The sequence below is a fragment of the Cryptomeria japonica genome, chromosome 3 (genome assembly GCF_030272615.1).
Source record: "Cryptomeria japonica chromosome 3, Sugi_1.0, whole genome shotgun sequence".
Taxonomy (NCBI): Eukaryota; Viridiplantae; Streptophyta; class Pinopsida; order Cupressales; family Cupressaceae; genus Cryptomeria; species Cryptomeria japonica.
In genome coordinates this window covers 524,067,011-524,081,261 of record NC_081407.1, presented here as the reverse complement: position 1 = coordinate 524,081,261, position 14,251 = coordinate 524,067,011, and the positions used below count along the sequence as shown (strand labels likewise).

Here is a 14,251-nt window from a genome sequence, read left to right as displayed (position 1 = left end):
CTGGAATACATGTAGCCAAAATGCCAGATGACCTGATTAAAAATCTTGAAAGAGAAGAGGCCAGGGTTTTGAGAGAAAAGAGTGGATTGACTTGGGAGGCCTACAAATGGAAAAGGGCAAGGGGAATGATAGATGGAGATCTAATTGGAAATCTCCAAGATCCTTTGGAAGTGGCTAAAAGGCTGCTTCAACATGAAGCAGAGATCATGCATAGAGTGCCCCCACAATTCCTTCATTTTATTAATACTGAGAAGGATAGTCAACCCTTAGCTCACATGTCACCAAAATCAACTGCTAGTAGTATCCCTGCTGATTCTCCTAGAGAAGATTATCCTCCTGGTTTTGAAGCAGAGATGAATATGGACACTGGTGAAATTAATATTAAGGATGTCGTCGATATAAGGATGATTGAACATGAAGATTTTGTTGCTGATGATGGATTCGCCTCTTCTAGGGAATTCCTTTCATTTTTGTACCAGTACAAAGGAGCACATGTTAAACGAAGCATGGCTGGAAGACCAGAAGAAGAACAGATGAAGAAATTGCAGGATGAGATTGATATCCTCATGAAAGATATGACCCCTGAGAAAGGGAGAAAATTACTAAAAGAGGCCGGTGTAATCATCTTTTCTGGTTGGGATATAAACTCAGCACTTCTGTTTGACGGGTTCCTGAAAAAGCAAGATTTGAATCAACAGGTGTTGCCTCAGGAGATAGACAAATTATTCCTAGGCTCTGGATATGATCCTGACAAGAAGGCTCTCCTACAATGGGCATTATATCCAAAGGGGAAGAGGCCTATCATTGTGGATATTGAAGAAACCTTTGGACACCTCATGGTTCATCAGGTTGGAAAGACTGAGCCTAGGGTCACTGCTAAATTGAACTTGGATGTTGCCAGATTAAACCTGGACCAGACAGAATTTTTGGTCAGAGAAAATGTCACATATAAGGGGTTGTATGAAAAATCCAAAGAGGAGAATCAAAAGTTGCAAGCAAAAATATTGCAACTTGAGACAGGGACTCCCATAAGCGAATACACCTCATATCCCACAGGACGTAGCTTGGATGATGTCTCCGATGCTCTATACTGGAAGTATCAAGCAGATAAAGCCACCAAACATGCAAATAGTATCCAACAAAAGATGGATAAACTGGTCAATGATATCATCGGACATCGGTTTAACACCATGCTTTCGCATGTCGAACCATATTGGAAGGTATATAATGGAACTATAAAGGCATTAACAGAGCATGAGAGATTAAAAGCACGACTACATGAAGTACTGAATAGTGTCGATACAATGACGCCAGAGGAGAAGACTGAAGGGATAGCGTACATGGAGAATCATGTTAAAATCGAAGATGCGCTAAGGAAAGATCTCAAGGAATTGGATGATGGGAGACCTATTGGAATGCCCTCAGTCTATAAAGAAGGAGATGTAATATCCCTGGAGGACTTGCGGAATGAGCTTATCAGCGTCAAAGATTGGGCTTTGTCAGAAATGGATCGAAGTAAAGACATGGCCCCTACCGTCAACCAGATGATATTCAAATATCTGTCGCAAGGAGAAGAATTGAAGAAACAGAGTGCTAAAATCAAAATCTTTAAAGATGATGATTATATTCATCATTTAGGAATTCTTAATCTCTTTTTGCTTAAGTTTGTTAGAAACGTTTAAACTAATGATTAGCATTTCGAAAAGACGTGTCTTTTCATGAATAGCTTTCATTCCCATATATATATGAGAATGGTTTTTGTAAAGTAATAAAAGGGGGACGAAAAAAATACACAATAAGAAGATGGCGATGTATGACAGCCTGTAAGTTTTACAAACTTCGATGGAATACATGCTATGAACTGTTGTTTTTCTTTGCGTATGTGTTGTGGATTATTTCACTTTGTTTTGGCAATCGTCTGTGATATTATCTAAAGTGATAAGGTTATTCATATTCTTGAAATCAAATTTGTGCTTCATGTTATAAGGTTGAAACAAAAGTTTTGCTTGCGAATTGTAATTGTTCCTCGCAGTACTTCATTGATTGGTCCCTTAAAGGTAGGGTTAAATTCATTCAATCAACATATGATATAAGCATTCAAATGGATCTCAAAAGAAATAATAACCGACAGGTCTATAAAAGGGTGGATTAAAAAACTGTCTCACAGGCTCGCATAATAAGTCCTGAAGAAAGTATAATGACTCTGTAACCCAAACAGCAAAGAAGGCACTGGTCAAAAACAGATTACACTCATCACTATATTTCACCATTTGTTATTTTAAAGCAAACAGAAGTAATTAGGAAACATAGATCGAATAGCTTCTACAACAACAATCTTGAACTCATCTGCTGTATCTCCATTCTAGGAACTTATGCCACTCTGAGACTAGGAGATATCAGATTAAGAAACTAAATCTGCTATAAAAAGCATTAGTTGAAGGAACAGCTAGTGAGTAGGTATACCCGCCTAGGTCCTGCAGAGCCTAAAGTGAGAGAGTTAGTAACCAAATAGGTTCACTCTATAAGTTGGCCAAGTCAATTGGAGGGTTTGATCATAGGAGTTGGCATTTCCTTAGAATCTATCCAATCTGTTGATTTGAGACCCAACACAGCCTAAAGCAAAGGCGCATATGTAGCGTATAGGACGCTTGGGATAAATAAGAGTGGTAGTTTTATAGAAGTACATCTATGGGCAAAAATTACATTATGATGTTGTTACATTAGATCTTCCACAACTTTTTCCATTGCAAAGATGGCCAATCCAAAATAGGGCTTGCACATATCCATATTGATTCCCAACATGCCTTGTCAAATTTGTTTATTTGGATTCCATGTTGTCTCCCTGTGAGTAGACATGGCCATTATTGTGTATATGTTATGGTTATTAGGTACATAAAGATAACTATATTGATGCCTTGCAAGAAGGGGTTCTTTGTTGAAGACATTGCCAAGATGTTCTTCAAAGATGTATGGGTCCATCTTGGCTTGCCATAAATCATTGTGTTAGTAAGGGATAGTAGGTTTCTCAGCCATTTTTGGTCTTTGTTGTGGTTGATGATGGACACAAAATTGACAAAATCCACAACATTCGTCCATAGATAGATGAGCAACTAGAGGTTGTCAAGTGCATGATTGTGCACATTCTTTGAATTTATCACTCAAAAGCATCCTTGCATATGGGATGGGAACTTGCTCTATGTCCAACACAACTACAATTGAGCTCTTCATGGCTTCATTGGACATAGTCCATTTGGTGTTTGCCTTGAGTTTCAACCATTGACACCCATTGATGTAGTGCTAGCTATTGTATTAGATGAGGCATCACCACATGCTAAAAAGGAATTGGATAAAGTTATTGGACTTTGTAAGATGATTTGACACATTCAACAATAGGTTCATGAGATTTTGTAGATAACTAGTGACAAATACAACCAACTTGATCAACAACAACTCCCTCGTCAATTCTAGGTAGGAGACAAGGCATAGTTGCACATTTAGAGAGAAAAGGTACAATACCCAAATAGGAAACTCAAACTTTTGCAATATGTTCCATACACCATTACCAAGAAAGTGGCTGATAATGCATTTGAACTCAAGTTGCCATCTCAACTTGGGTTGCCTCTAGTGTCCAGTCCATAATTACTCTAGCCATACTTTTGATCATTGTTGGACACGTTAGAGGTTGCTCAACAGTTGCAGAGCTTAGAGAACTTTGATCATCAAATCATTGATTGGTCAAGGGGATGACTCAACACATTCCACTCTATTGGGTGGTGAAGGCAGGGCAATTTCCACATTAGAGCAAGTGATTCACTAGGAATTAGATTCACCAAAGTTTCCATATCTAGTGCAAAAACTAGGATCAATGGGGCCCATGCTTGTCAAGGAGAGGGAATGGTCCAAGGACATCCCAGTTCATACAAGTGGCAATCTTGGAGAGATCACGAGGAATTTTGAAAATCTATTTTAGTATTTTTTTGTACATTTTTTATATTTTTCATTGTTTTAGGCCCTTTCAAAGTGGAGTTTGACCATGGCAAGTAGGGGTACCAAAATCAAATATCTCCAACATATCCAAGTGTGTTCACTCTTTGGATCTCACCAAGGACCCTAATTTATTACTTCCAAATTTCAATGAGTTTTCAGTACCTTGTATGAAAATATATTCAATGAGTTTATAGTATTTTGCTAAGTCACCAGGTTCAAATTTGAATTCAAAGTTCGACAACTTTGAAATTCGAATGAAGTTCAACAAGGAAAAAATTCGAAATGTATAAAATTCGAATTAAATTCGCCATATGTAATTTTTTTAAATTTTTAATAAATATATGTAATATATCTATAAAATTGCCTAAATAGTTTAACATTGATAAATAGATTTGAAATCATTACAAAAAGATGACACATTTATAAAATATAAACCATAGGAAACATATGCTTTCACGATTGCAAAGATGTTCTTTTGTCAAAAAGGTACATATGCTTCCACTTCGGCTTCCACACTTCTCCAGCGATAACTCACAGCGGCTTAAAGACTGTGGGTTTTTGGCGCTCATTTATAAAAAAAACCCGAAAAAACCCTAAAATCACGATTAAAAAATATTAATTTTTTTCAATGTACAAATTTGAACGAATTTAATACTTTGTTTTAAAGTTCTGCGAATTTCGAACTTCAAGGAAGAAATTCGGCCGAACCTGGTGACTTAGGTATCTTGTATGAAAATATATACAAAATGGTTGGTTTCGAAGCATGCAATCTGAGTAGAAGGCATATATCTCTTCTCTAGAGTTTTCCCATTTTGTATCATCTCTTGAAATAAATATCTACTTTGTTTAACTATTCAGTAATTAATGATATCAAGTTTCCATAATCCATAGCGAGTATGAAGTTTTTTCAGGATTAGATTGTGTAAAGAATTTTTTTGCATCAATGTTTCGGATCACACTCTATGATCCACCATCAGGATGATAAAGCGAGCTCAAGGATATATTTAAAAATTCTTTACACAATCTAATCCTGAAATAACTACGTATTCAGTAATTGCCAATACTTTTTTGTTTAATTATTGCTTATAATATATTTAAGTTCCTCAACTAGTTTGTCCTCTAAATGACCATCTTATTTCACATCATGCTTGGTGCTGCACTACGAGGTAAGAAATCTAGAATGTTTGTAATTTATTAATTTTGTGTTGTTTGTTTTTATTTTTAATTTTAATTTTTCTATTTTTATTTCACCTTCATTCTAATTTTGAAAAACTTTATCATTCACTTTAAAATTTTGATTTGTTATTTAAACATTGATTGCAGATAATGTTTCTTTGTCACATCATCTGTGTGGGTAATTAGGTATGCTGAACCAAACTCTCCTAGCCTAGGAGAGATTTATGAGATGTTTGACAACATGATTGACCAAATGAAGGGAGCTTAGATTGAAATTCTATAAAGAGCATTTTAGGTCTATTGTGATACGAAGGCAGAACACAATGAAGATCCCAAGTCATATGGGAGCTTACATGCTCGACCCCAAGTGATATGCATCTTGGGTTGGCAGAGTTACTTTTTTGATGATTATCAAGTAAATGAGAGGTTTACGAAGGACCTTGGGAGGATATATAGTGTTAGCAATACATTTAGACTTTGGGAACATTGACTTGCATTCAATCTTTGGGGTCTTAACATTCGGCAACCTAGAGGCTAGGATGGATAGAGCCACTCTTGACCCTATTGAATGGTGAGCACAGCATATGGAGGATACAATAGAGCTGAAGCAACTTCTCACTCGCTTGCTCCCACAAGTGGCTTGTTCCTTTGTTGCATTGATGAAGTGGTTCACCCATAATTTTAATTTAATCAAAAGGAATAAGCTTACTTCTAGATGAGTGTAGAAGCTAGTTGTAGTTTAAAAGATAAATTCTTATATTTTTGCTATTATTTCTTCCCAAAATGACAAAATATGAAAGGCTTATTACACGCAATCCTGTCTTTTTGAAATGAGTTGAGGGAGTAGGCATTATTAATAGAGAAGTAGTATATTGGAGTTTATCAGGACTCATTCTATGAGCTTCTAGAATCCAATGGGGTATTGGTAAAGTGGATTGTAATGAATGTTATGATGAATCGGATTGGGAAATCCATTGGCACAAAGGAGATTCGTTAGCTCGTTATTTGTTTTGAATCGGGGAAATGAAAGAAACTATAAATGTCTTGTGACTTTTGGATCAACAAACTCTTGAATATCTAGTTGTATGTTGGGTTTTTGATCTTGAAGATGCTAGATAGATTGATCAGATGAAGGTGCATGCAATAGGTATTTGTAATGTCTCCTAATTAGTTATACTTTAAAGTAACTTTAACTTGCTCAAATACTAAAATAGATAATTAAGTTTATGGGAGTACCTTTGTATACTATTTTCCTGCAACACAAATTAGAGAACACATACGAAGTAATACTCATAAACTGAAACATATGCTAATGTATTAGAGTGAGTGATTCAACTATATTTGTGAGATGAATTAGATTGTAGGTTAATTGCCATTCTTTATTATCCAATTTCTTAGTGTACTAGGATAGGCTAGCTGGATAGGGTGTCCAAGAGATCCTCCATGCTAGGTCCAAGAGCAGATGCTACATCCCTCTTGGCTCCATGTGGTAGGTGTTAAGCATCCATCACGGAATGGCATACCTAGTGAGGTGTCCTATCGCTATTCCTCCTCATCACAACTACCTTCCCCCTTAAGCCCAAAAGAAGATGCTACACCCCTCTTGGCCCCGTGTGGCAGGTGTTAAGCATCCATCATGGAGTGGCATACTTAAGAGAGAGTCCCTCAAATACCATGAACCATTTGTGATATTCTAATGAAGTTATAATTGTTATATATTATGATAATCAATTATACTTGACATAGTTACCATGTTACATTATATTACATTAGTGCCTTGTATTAGATTCTTATCAACGCTTTCTGTTAGTACTGCTTATATCAGCCTTTTTTCATTATTCCATTACAATCATTGTGTTAATCCTTATATTATTAACATTGTATGAATTTGTGCAGACTGAATTTGATTTCCTCAGTCATTTCTGAAATATATATATAGTTTAACAGTAATGTAGCTTTAATGCTGTTTGAATAAATTTATGTTATTTGCCCTTTCAATATTATGTTATATTGATGTCACCAATTTAATTATAATCATACACAGAAGTTTAATGATATATAAATACTATTTTAATATATATAAATTACTGACTGTTATATTTAATATTACCTCAGAAAATTACCCCTATACGTACCTGTCACTGCTCTTACTTTTCTTTTCTATCCTTGCTGGCAGTCTGGATGATCTGTCTTCTTTGCTGTCAGCCTTGAATAATCCTCTCTATTCTTTTCTTATCTTCCTTGGTCGATGCCTTTGGAAATGATTGGGATTGTCTTCATATACGTTGGAAAAGGTGACTTAAGAGACATGTCTCTTGTCTCCTAAAATTGTTACTCTAATCGTGCCCCTTTATATCAATAAAGCATAACTGATGGTGTTTGATTATTCAACCCATTTCTTTTCATAACAAGGTTAACATTTATAAAGTTGGTTAGTTAAACTGTTCCATTAGTAATTGTTATTATCGCTCAATTTGATTAGTTTCTTCATACTTTGATATTCTTGGAATTAGAGAATGTTTGATGACAATGGTGATCTGCCTATTCATACTTTGTAATTAAGTAAGGTATATTGTATTAAAGCCATCAATCATGTTTATTAATGAATATGTAATATTAATAAGAATATTACTGAATACGTAATATTAATAAGAATATTACAGAATACGTAAATAAGAATATTAATGAATATTTAATATTAATAAGAGTATTAATAGGTGATGTGTAACTTTAATGAATGTGTATGATATTCTGCTTATTATTAACATGTTTATGAATCTGACTATTGGGTTATGGGTGGGGAGTGGGGACATGACAGTATTGGTGGGGATCTCATTGGATGAATCATAATTTATATAGGGAGTGACTTAAAGTTAGAGACTGATTTTGATATCAAGAGCTCAAATAAGGTGTAGCTCATATTGCTATTGTTGGACATTTATTCATTTTGTAGCTGGGGGTTTTTGTTGTAATGAAAACCAATGAAACTTTAATTTTTTGAATTGCAGCTATACTTGAATCAATGAACATTGAACATTGAATCTCAAATTTGATGCATTATATGCATGTCTAGGACTCTAAACTTGAATCTTGATGTGATGTATAGTTAAATTAGTAATAATTTGAATTTTCCACATATATACTGCCATCCCCCAAAAATGGCCTTGTGGACTCCATCCCAAAAATGTGTCACCCTGTCCCCTGCTGTCCGCGTACCAGAAACACTGTGGAACATAATGAAAAGCAAAAACTATTTGCAATATGTTCTCTTTGCCAGCTAGGAAGAGAAAACCATAATGAAAATCAAAATTTCGTCTTTGCTGAATTGGTAATCTGGTATTTTGAATTCCTTTTAATTTTTTTGACATACATTAATACAAAATGTCCTTAGATGGTCAAATTCTCACAAGTCAATGATGTTTTGAAGCAAATCAATAACCTCAAGGTTGGGAAAATCAGGACCTAATCAAAGAAAGAATTTATATCCAATGTCCGTAGATGACAAAACCATGTAATTACAAACTGTGAAAGGAATGTTTCATAATGAAAAGAGAAATGTTGATAGAGCCATTGGAGACAGCAAAGACCAAGGCTTTAGTCTGCATCAGGGTTGGGTGCAGAACATAGTTTCATGGAGTTTCTTGATGGGGGGACCAAGGGCTTAAGTTTGGGGACAGTGGGGGGACAGCAGCGGCGGGGCAGCGGGGGGGGGTGTGGCACAAATACATATACTTATAGTACTTGAAAATTTAGTTATAAAAAGATATGTAAGAAATGAGTATAAGAATTGCAAATGAAACTTTAGCATTTTAAGTTTAAACCAATAAACATAAAAAACATGACAATGATTGCATTAAAATTAGAATTTTAACAATTATGGGCAGTGTTTTGAAACTTCGGGAGCAAATCAAGAATAAGTATAAGAATTGCAAATGAAATCTTGGCATACTAAGTGAAGTTTAAACTAATAAACAAAAAAAAATGGCAATGATTGCATTAACAATAACAATGGTGGGTGGAGATTTGGGGTCAAGGGATAGTGCCCCTTGTGGGGATTTGGGGTAGAGCTTGACCCAACAGGGTCAAGGGGCAGCGCTTCATGCGAGGGTCTGGGGATAGATTCCCCAGCGGGGTCAAGGGTTAGTGCCCCTTGCAGGGGTTGCGCCCCAGTGTGTTTGAGGGGCAGCAAGCACAAATATGGCCTCCAAAACCTCACACACCTTCATTACGAATGTCATTTCACAATTTCTATCATCTTTTTTGGTTTTCAGTTGGAGTTCTAACTAGAGGCCTTGAGAGACTCCTAGGTGCCTCAGGGACAATCAGAAGTCGCCTGGGAGTCCTCAGGACGTTCCAGGGACATCCTGCTATCCTCAATGTCCCCAACATCTCGGTGGCAGTGTGGCAGGGGGATGTTTTCCCCAAGTTCCCATATCCTGGAAATTACGTGGGGATTTGGAGGGGCACACACATCCCCATGGAACTATGGTAGAATGTCAGCATCCATTCTTTTATACAGGTGTTTTAGTCCTTGTGTCCCTGGAACATTATATAATTCTGTTGATAATCTTGAACTCGTTGTATTGCATGATCAATTGGAACTTCTGATTATTTTCTCAGATGAAATCATAAGATAAAAGATGCTGCCTTAAAAAAGACATCGAGTCTTGTCAGGATGAAGTCAGATTTATCTGCAGCAGTCATCCTTTATACAGCTGCTATTGTTATCAATCATACTGCCTATACCTAGAAGCTTGCCAGTCTCAAAATCAACATTTGTGCAGTTGAGACTCCCACTGTTATTCAGAAAGGCCTGCTTAATCCTGATTGGGGGATTCATCTCTAGATAGAAGTGTGTTGCTTCCACTCATATCATTTTCAATCTTTAAATAGTCTACTATATCAATCTATAAACGTAAAGATTATAGTAAATAGAAGAAAATAACAGTTTCTAGACAGTGTTAGGAGGTCACCGTGTTTTGAAGAAGAGGACTTTAGCTACTTTGTTGCTGCAGAGAATGCCACGGACCATGTTATGTCAGCGTTGTTTAAATACTTATGAATTACACAATGACCACACTCTTTATCTGCTGTTCTTAATTGGGTGGGATAGCCATAGGGAAACCTCCTAAACATTGTACAATTGATACCAACCATTGAGTGGTATTAATTTTTCAGTCCATGTTGAAATAATAAGATAGCTTCTAGATTTGCTGTGTATAAGTACTTACCAAGTGAATCCAGACGCTATCTTATTACTAACCTTTGAATTATCTTACCACAAAGAATTACTGATTATTAAAGGGCATGAAAAGCCTCAAAATATGGCCATGCCCTCTGCAAGAGAACTTGAAGACACTACCACCAGCATCATTATTATTTCATAGAACAAGTTAAAATTGGTAGTTTAACTAATTATTTATATAGTTTAAAATTTATCACTTCTCTATGTTTTATATTGCCACTGCTACGGTCCATTGTTTCATGAAGAGTTCGTTTTAACCGCCTTCCATTGCCCTGAGACTAGCTAACCATAATGACTTTCAAATGCAGCTATTTGTATACTTTGCCTTTAGGTGACGATAAAACTAACGTCCTCTAGTCACATTTTGAAGCTAAGATAATTATTGAAGGGAACCCTATAACTGAAACATGCTTGAATTGATTAAGGAAATGTTTTTAATTGATAGGAAAAAACTTGAAAGCACAAAAGGTAAAAGGTTTTCATTTCATGGAGAATGCTTTGCTGACAAAGTTAGCCAATACCACAACATCCATAGAGAAAGTAAAAAACTAGCAATCAATTAGCAATCGCACTTTGGTGTGCAATGGGTATGCCGAAGAGGTGTGGAAGGTCAATTAGGAATTTTTTTGGTGTATTTTGCATACAATTTGTTCAGTGCATAAGTTCAATTGGCAGGACATTTAAAAAATGATGATGTTTGTGCTACCAAAGTCTCAATTGATAAGTGATAGCTTAAAATCAACTATGCATCCATTTATATGGTTCTGAACATGACAAAAACAAAAACTAATTGGGAAGATAACTAGGTTCTATTACCAACAGGATCATGTTATGGTTGCAATAGGTGGAGAGAGATAAATATATATAATAGGTAGAGAGGGAGGGAAAGGAAAGGAAAGGAGAGAGGACAACGAAGTAGAGAGATATAAAAGGAGTGATAGCGAGAGAGAGAGAGAGAGAGAGAGAGAGAGAGAGAGAGAGAGAGAGAGAGAGAGAGAGAGATGTGAGGGGAGGGGTGGAGAGATGGAGACATAAGAAGATAAAGATACGGTAAGTGATATCTAGAGAGAGAGGTAGAAGGATATATAGAGAGAGAGGAGCAATGTAGTGAATAAAAAAGAGATAGAGATAATGAGATATAGATAGAGAGGGAGAGGGAGAGATGGGAAGATATAGCTAGAGGGAGCAAGACAGAGATAACAAAGGTAATAGAGAGAAGAATAGAGAGGGGGGAAAGAGAGAGATAGAGATAGGGAGGGAGAAACAAGGAGCATGTGTGAAAGTGAGACATATTGAGATAGATATGGGTAGGAGTAACAAGGAGTGTGTGAGTGAGAAAGATAGATAAATAGGGGATAAAGAAATAAAGAGAGAGAAAGAGGGAGTGATACACAGAGAGGGAGAGAGAGAGGGGGGAGGGGGGGATAAGGAAATAGAGATAGGAGAGATAGATAGAGAGAGATGACAAGATAAATTAAATGCATTATATAAATTAAAATAAAAATTCAAAATATAATTGTTATACAATAAATTAAAATTTAAAAAAGATAAATAATTATACATTAAATTATTCAAATAACTTTTAATTATTATTTGTAATTTCATAAAAAGACACAATTAAAACAAATTTCAAACTTAAATATTAATTAAAAATTAAAATAGAATAAACTAAATGCAAAATCAAAATATATGAAAATTCAAATATTAATAAAAATAATATTTAAATAAAATAAATAAATAATAAATATTTTAAATTGAAAAATAATTAAATAAAAAATAAAACTAATTTTTTAAATTTATTAGAATTGAAATATTAATAAAATATATACTAAAAAAATTTAACTAATAGAAAGATTTATCATATCTTGAATGATGTATTATGTAGTTAGTTAGGATATGTTTTCACATTATTTAAATGAGATCTTCCGATACTAATAATACATATTTTAAAAAAAAAAAAGTATTTTTAAGTACAATTCTATTTCTATGAGGCATAAATATTATTGGATTTAAAATTATTAATCAAATCACTACAATTTTTTTAAAGCTTACAATTAATTATAAAATTGTAAGTTTTAAATTTTTAAAATATTTATTATCTAATACAAATGAATTAAATTAAATTTAAAAATAAATCAACAATGACTAATTATAATTTTAGAATAAGTTAAAACTAAAATCTAGATTTAAAACCAACTTTCTATTCTATTTCATTCTTTTTTGAATCCAAATCATTTTATATTAGAATTTTTAAATGATAAATAAACTAAATAAAATTAAATATATCAAATACCACATAGACATATATTACATAAAAAAATTATCCATTTTATTTAAAAAATCACTTTTAATTGTTTCAAACGTGTTGATATCAACTGTGGATCTCCAACTTTTGAAAGCTTGTGTCTAAACCATTTTAAAATCAGTGTAGATGTAATTGTTCTAGTCACAGTTTCATTTATACCTTCACTGATTCTACTGTAGCTGTCTTAATGTTGTATTTTCAAATGGTAGATAATCTTAAGTATGCCATTTATTTAACAAAGAAATGCCAGAGTTGAGTGGATCTCTTATTTTAGCTTGTTATAATTTTTGCTTGCAGATTCAACATCATATAATGAAATTGAGAAGACAGGTCACTTCGATTGAAGCGGAGGCTCAGCGGATGAAATCAAACTCTGGTCAATGAAAATTGCTGTGTTGGGAAATGAAATTTTGTTCGGTAAGCTGGTCATTGAAAATTGCATCATCACTGCCCAACTGGTGGTGGCTATTGGGTGCATATGTAAAATTGCTATATGAAGATGTGCAGTGTGTCAGATTGAGAAGACTGCAATTCTGCGTTTCCGAATTTTTGGGCACTTCAAGTATGTTTATTTGCATTCCTTAACTGCGAAGAGATATTTGAATATACTGCATACATGATCTAGATGCATATTTACGCTGCAAGTTAATTGCAAGTCAGTATTTTGCTTCATTATAAAAAATGTCTTGTTTGAGATTCAAGTTGGAAATGAATTATTATAACATTAACTTTATGATGATTACATCTTTCTGGCCTACTTTAATGGGCACAGCTGGCCTACACAGAATTTCTTGAGTTCGCTGACTTGATTCAAATGGTGGATCGCATTTTTATGGGTAAAAGAATATCCTTTTCCACCGAGCTTCCCTATGCATTTGGATTTTCTTGAGACATCCAAACTGTATCGCTTTGTCTGAAGGCAAGGCATGCTATATACCAAAATCTTTCTTTGTTAATAATTTGCTACAAGAAAATAATTTGTACCATATTTCAAAATCTTGTTCTTCTGCCTCTGAATGTAAAACATTTGTTTCAATGAAGTTTGAGATTGCAGATCTAATCATTTCTATTTATTTTTAGCAGATGTGCAGTGCTTATTTTATTTGGATTTGTAATGATGAGAATATTGATCAAGAGATTGCCCACCTTATTCAAGTCTTCAAATTAAATGGTTACAAAAGTAAACACATTGCTAGAGTGATTAAGCATACTAAATCTTGGGCCTCCACCAAGTGTGGGGTTGTCTTCTCCTCCCCTTCCCTCAGCCCCTTCTTTGTAGCCTCTCTACCTTATGTTGAAAGCCTCTCAAAACAAGATATCCTCTTAAAAAAGGCTTTCATTACACCTTCAAGTTTTTTTGTATACTTAGAAATTGCATCCCTTCCTCGAAGGACCTTTTGGACCCCTTCCTTAATGCATGAGTCTACAAGGTAGTATGTTTTTATGGCCTTCCCTACATTGGTGAAATAGAGCGTGCTATTGAGATTAGAATCAAAGAGTATTGTGCAGATATAAGGCATGAGCGGATCTTAAAGTCA

General features: G+C 34.7%; 1 protein-coding gene across 3 annotated transcripts in view; it reads left to right on the top strand.

Annotated features, from left to right (window-relative positions):
- Positions 1–13,792, top strand: part of LOC131075068 (transcription initiation factor TFIID subunit 14b) — a 64,231-nt gene extending 50,439 nt beyond the window's left edge. For 2 of the 3 annotated variants that reach the window (XM_058011862.2, XM_058011861.2), the window contains exon 6: positions 13,011–13,792. In XM_058011862.2, the coding sequence (XP_057867845.1) occupies positions 13,011–13,097 (87 nt within the window). In that variant the 3' untranslated portion in view covers positions 13,098–13,792. The remainder of the gene's footprint in view (positions 1–13,010) is intronic. The other variant, XR_009113164.2, reaches the window with a different exon arrangement.
- Positions 13,793–14,251: the final 459 nt, after the last annotated feature.